This window comes from Fulmarus glacialis, unplaced genomic scaffold (assembly GCF_000690835.1).
Source record: "Fulmarus glacialis isolate BGI_N327 unplaced genomic scaffold, ASM69083v1 scaffold4419, whole genome shotgun sequence".
NCBI lineage: Eukaryota > Metazoa > Chordata > Aves > Procellariiformes > Procellariidae > Fulmarus > Fulmarus glacialis.
The window spans coordinates 55,016-58,282 of NW_009235047.1; the positions used below are offsets into that span (position 1 = coordinate 55,016).

General features: G+C 40.1%; 1 protein-coding gene across 1 annotated transcript; it reads right to left on the reverse strand.

Annotated features, from left to right (window-relative positions):
- Window positions 1-226: 226 nt before the first annotated feature.
- On the reverse strand, window positions 227-3,182 carry MRPL30 (mitochondrial ribosomal protein L30). The gene is made up of 4 exons (XM_009585844.1): window positions 3,126-3,182; window positions 1,346-1,492; window positions 448-521; window positions 227-359 (listed from the first exon to the last, which is right to left on the reverse strand). Exons 1-4 carry the CDS (start codon window positions 3,180-3,182, stop codon window positions 227-229), a joined length of 411 nt encoding a protein of 136 aa, XP_009584139.1.
- Between the last annotated feature and the right edge of the window lie 85 nt (window positions 3,183-3,267).

Sequence of the window (3,267 nt, forward strand, 5' to 3'; positions counted from 1 at the left end):
TCATTTAATATTTCAGGCAAACATTACCAACATTGAATTTTATATTTGTACACATTTGTACATTTGTACACATGTACGTTACATTTGTAATCCTTCTTTAAGCATCAGTGTCATCCTTGTCACTCATACCAGACAGGGTAAGAATTAAGCTTACATTTCATACACAAACTCTTAACTCGGGAGTTAAATTATTTATTTTATAAAATATAAACCCAACCAGCACACCTTATGACTTAATTTCTTTCTGCTCCACAGGTTTCAGATGCCGTTTAATGACAAGCTCTCCCTTGCTCGTAAGAAAGGTGTCTGACATTTCCTCTTCTGTTGGCAATCCGTGAGGCAGTCTCAGTGGCTGTATTCTACAGGCAAAAGAGTTTGCTTAGTAAAGTCCTATGTCTAGAAGAGAGTTACACTAAGTGTTCCAAATTAAACAAATAGTTAACAAACCTTATCAGATGCTTAATAACTTTCAGTCTGGAATTCACAGAAGGGATATTTTTGTGCAGTCTTGGCCGATGGGCCTATATAAAGGATAGAATAGGTTTTACGAAGGCATTGCCAAAACACGAATCTCTGTTCACTGAACTTTTCACATTATCACTAAAAATATAAACCACATTTGCAAATATAAGATTTAGAGAAATGTCATGCATCAAGAACATACATAAAAATACGAAATCAAATATGAAATCAAAACTTATCAAATTCAATTCCAGTAAAATGACAAATTCATTTATTCCCATTACATTATCAATATATTCAAATTTCTTCCAACTGTTAAAAATACTATATATGTAAATACAGGAGTTTAGGGGTAAGACTGCTTGCTTCAGTTAGATCTTAAATTGATCAAGCACACATTTTTTTTCTGTAATATAACACTGCCTAGATGAATCTTTGCACAACGTACAGCTGGCCTAAAAAATTTGGATACACACATCTTTGACATAAACCCTTCGAGTCTTGGATTTGGTAGCCTTTTCATTAATAAACGAGTCTTATTTGCCTACCTGCAATATCTGAGTAATATGACCCACACAGAAAACTGAATTCAAAGTATTTACAATCTGTTTTTATTATTTTAGCAGAATTCTCAAGGTAAAGTTCTCCTCAGGCATGCAGAGCCCATACAGTGATATTCCAAATTCCCACTAAAAAGGCATTTGCCATTAATGTTCCTCTCAGCTCTTAAATACATCATCAATTTCTCAATTACATTTATAGCAGCTGTAAAGCAATCCAAGTTTTGTGACTGCAAAACTTAAAAAAAACCCACCACCTTAATTCTACCCTATGTTTCTACATTTCTGATGTACACAGTAAGTATAAAGAACAACAATCATACTTTATCCAGTCCAAGATCACGTATTATCTTCTTTTCCCAATATGGGCGACCAACTACACTTTTTATTCTAGTAACAACGTGGATTTTGTGGGGCTGCTCAGGGTCACCTCCATACTTTTCATGATCTCCAGGCCGTGGCTGAAATACCTAGAATAAGAAGGTCACAAAAACAGAGGGGTTTTTTCCTAAATATCTGAATTATTACTATTATAGTTAACAAAATAACTCTCTAAAACATACTTCAACCTTGGTAAAAATTCTTGCATTTTTAACTACCTTTCTTTTCAGAATATCAAAGCACCAACAAGTGACTTCAAATTTAGCTTTTATAACATTAAGTCAAACACATTTTTACAACGGTTTGCTGATAAATACATTAACTCTTGAGTTTGGCCGTACAACTGCATAGAAATACCTGGACAACATTCTATACCAGCACAGCACTTAATTCACATGCATCTCACTGAAGAAACTCTGCTTAGCCTCTGAACGGTTTAAGGCTTCAAGAATGATTTTAAGGAAGAGTCAACTGACACTAGTCGGTATCTTGCAGAAAGATAAGCTAAAAATGTAAATGTAAAAATGTACAATGTAAGTCAACCTCCTCATCTCTTTGGTTTTAGTTATTTATTGAATAGACTACACTATTTTAGTTGGAAGGGACCTACAAGGATCATCTAGTCCAACTGCTGCCTGACCACTTCAGGGCTGACTAAGCTAAAGCACGTTGTTAAGGTCATTGTCCAAACGCCTCTTCAACACTGACAGGCTTGGGGCATCGACCACCTCTCTAGGAAGCCTGGTCCAGTGTTTGACCACCCTCTCGGTAAAGAAATGCTTCCTAATGTCCAGTCTGAACCTCCCTTGACGCAGCTTAGAGCCATTCCCATGTGTCCTGACACTGGGTCCCATGGAGAGAGATCAGCACCTCCCCCTCCACATCCCCTCCTCAGGAAGCTGTAGAAAGCAATAAGATTGCCCCTCAGCCTCCTTCTCTCCAAACTAGAGAAGCCCTGAGTCCTCAGTCATTCTTTACGGCATGCCTTCCAGCCCTTTTACCAGCTTTGCTGTTCTCCTCTGGAAGCATTCAAGGACCTTTAACATCCTTCTTAAATTGTGGGGCCCAGAACTGCACACAGTACTCAAGGTGAGGCCACATGAGTGCTGAATACAGCGGGATAATCTCTTTTAGCTGGCTGGCTATGCTGTGTTTGATACACTCCAGGATGCGGTTTGCTCTCCTGGCTGCCAGGGCACACTACTGAATCCTGTTGAGCCTGCTGTCGACCAGCACCCCCAGATCCCTTTCTGCAGGGCTGTTCTCCAGCCACTCCTCTCCCAATTTATACTTGTGCCCAGCATTACTCTGTCCAGGTGCAAAAGCCAGCATTTCGACTTATTAAATTTCATCCCATTAATCACAGTCCAATGCTCCAATCTATCTAGATCCCTCTGCAAAGCCTCTTGTCCTTTGAGAGAGTCGACAGCACCTCCCAGTTTGGTATCATCAGCAAACTTGCTAATGGTGCGTTTAACCCCTGCACCAAGATCATTGATAAAGATATTGAACAGAACTGGCCCTGGGATGCTGACCGGTCGCCAGCCAGATGTAGCCCCATTCACTACAACCCTTTGAGCCTTGCTGTTTAGCCAATTCCTCACTCGGCACACTGTGAACCTGCTCCTCTCACAGTCTCTAGAAGTCTGCCATACCACAGAAGGCACAGAATTAAGCAAGCTAATATCTATTTTTCAGTTTCTCATCTACTGAAACACATACCGAGTCTGGAATTCTCGACCTGGTAAAGAGACAACGAACCCACGCTGCGGACGCCATCCCCTCCATCCTCTTCCCCAGCATCTGCAAAGAGAGCAGGAAGTAACTTCTCTGCACTTTCCTTATAGCTCTGCATACTCGCAAA

What these genes read in the sequence shown, in the direction of transcription:
- MRPL30 (XM_009585844.1), bottom strand. Translation starts at nt 3,182, where the DNA reads ATGGCGTCCGCAGCGTGGGTTCGTTGTCTCTTTACCAGGTCGAGAATT. An exon ending in GGTCGAGAATTCCAGACTCG is followed by an intron (nt 1,493 to 3,125) that starts GTATGTGTTTCA and finishes TTCTTATTCTAG; the next exon opens with GTATTTCAGCCACGGCCTGG. An exon ending in GTTATTAAGCATCTGATAAG is followed by an intron (nt 360 to 447) that starts GTTTGTTAACTA and finishes TTTTGCCTGTAG; the next exon opens with AATACAGCCACTGAGACTGC.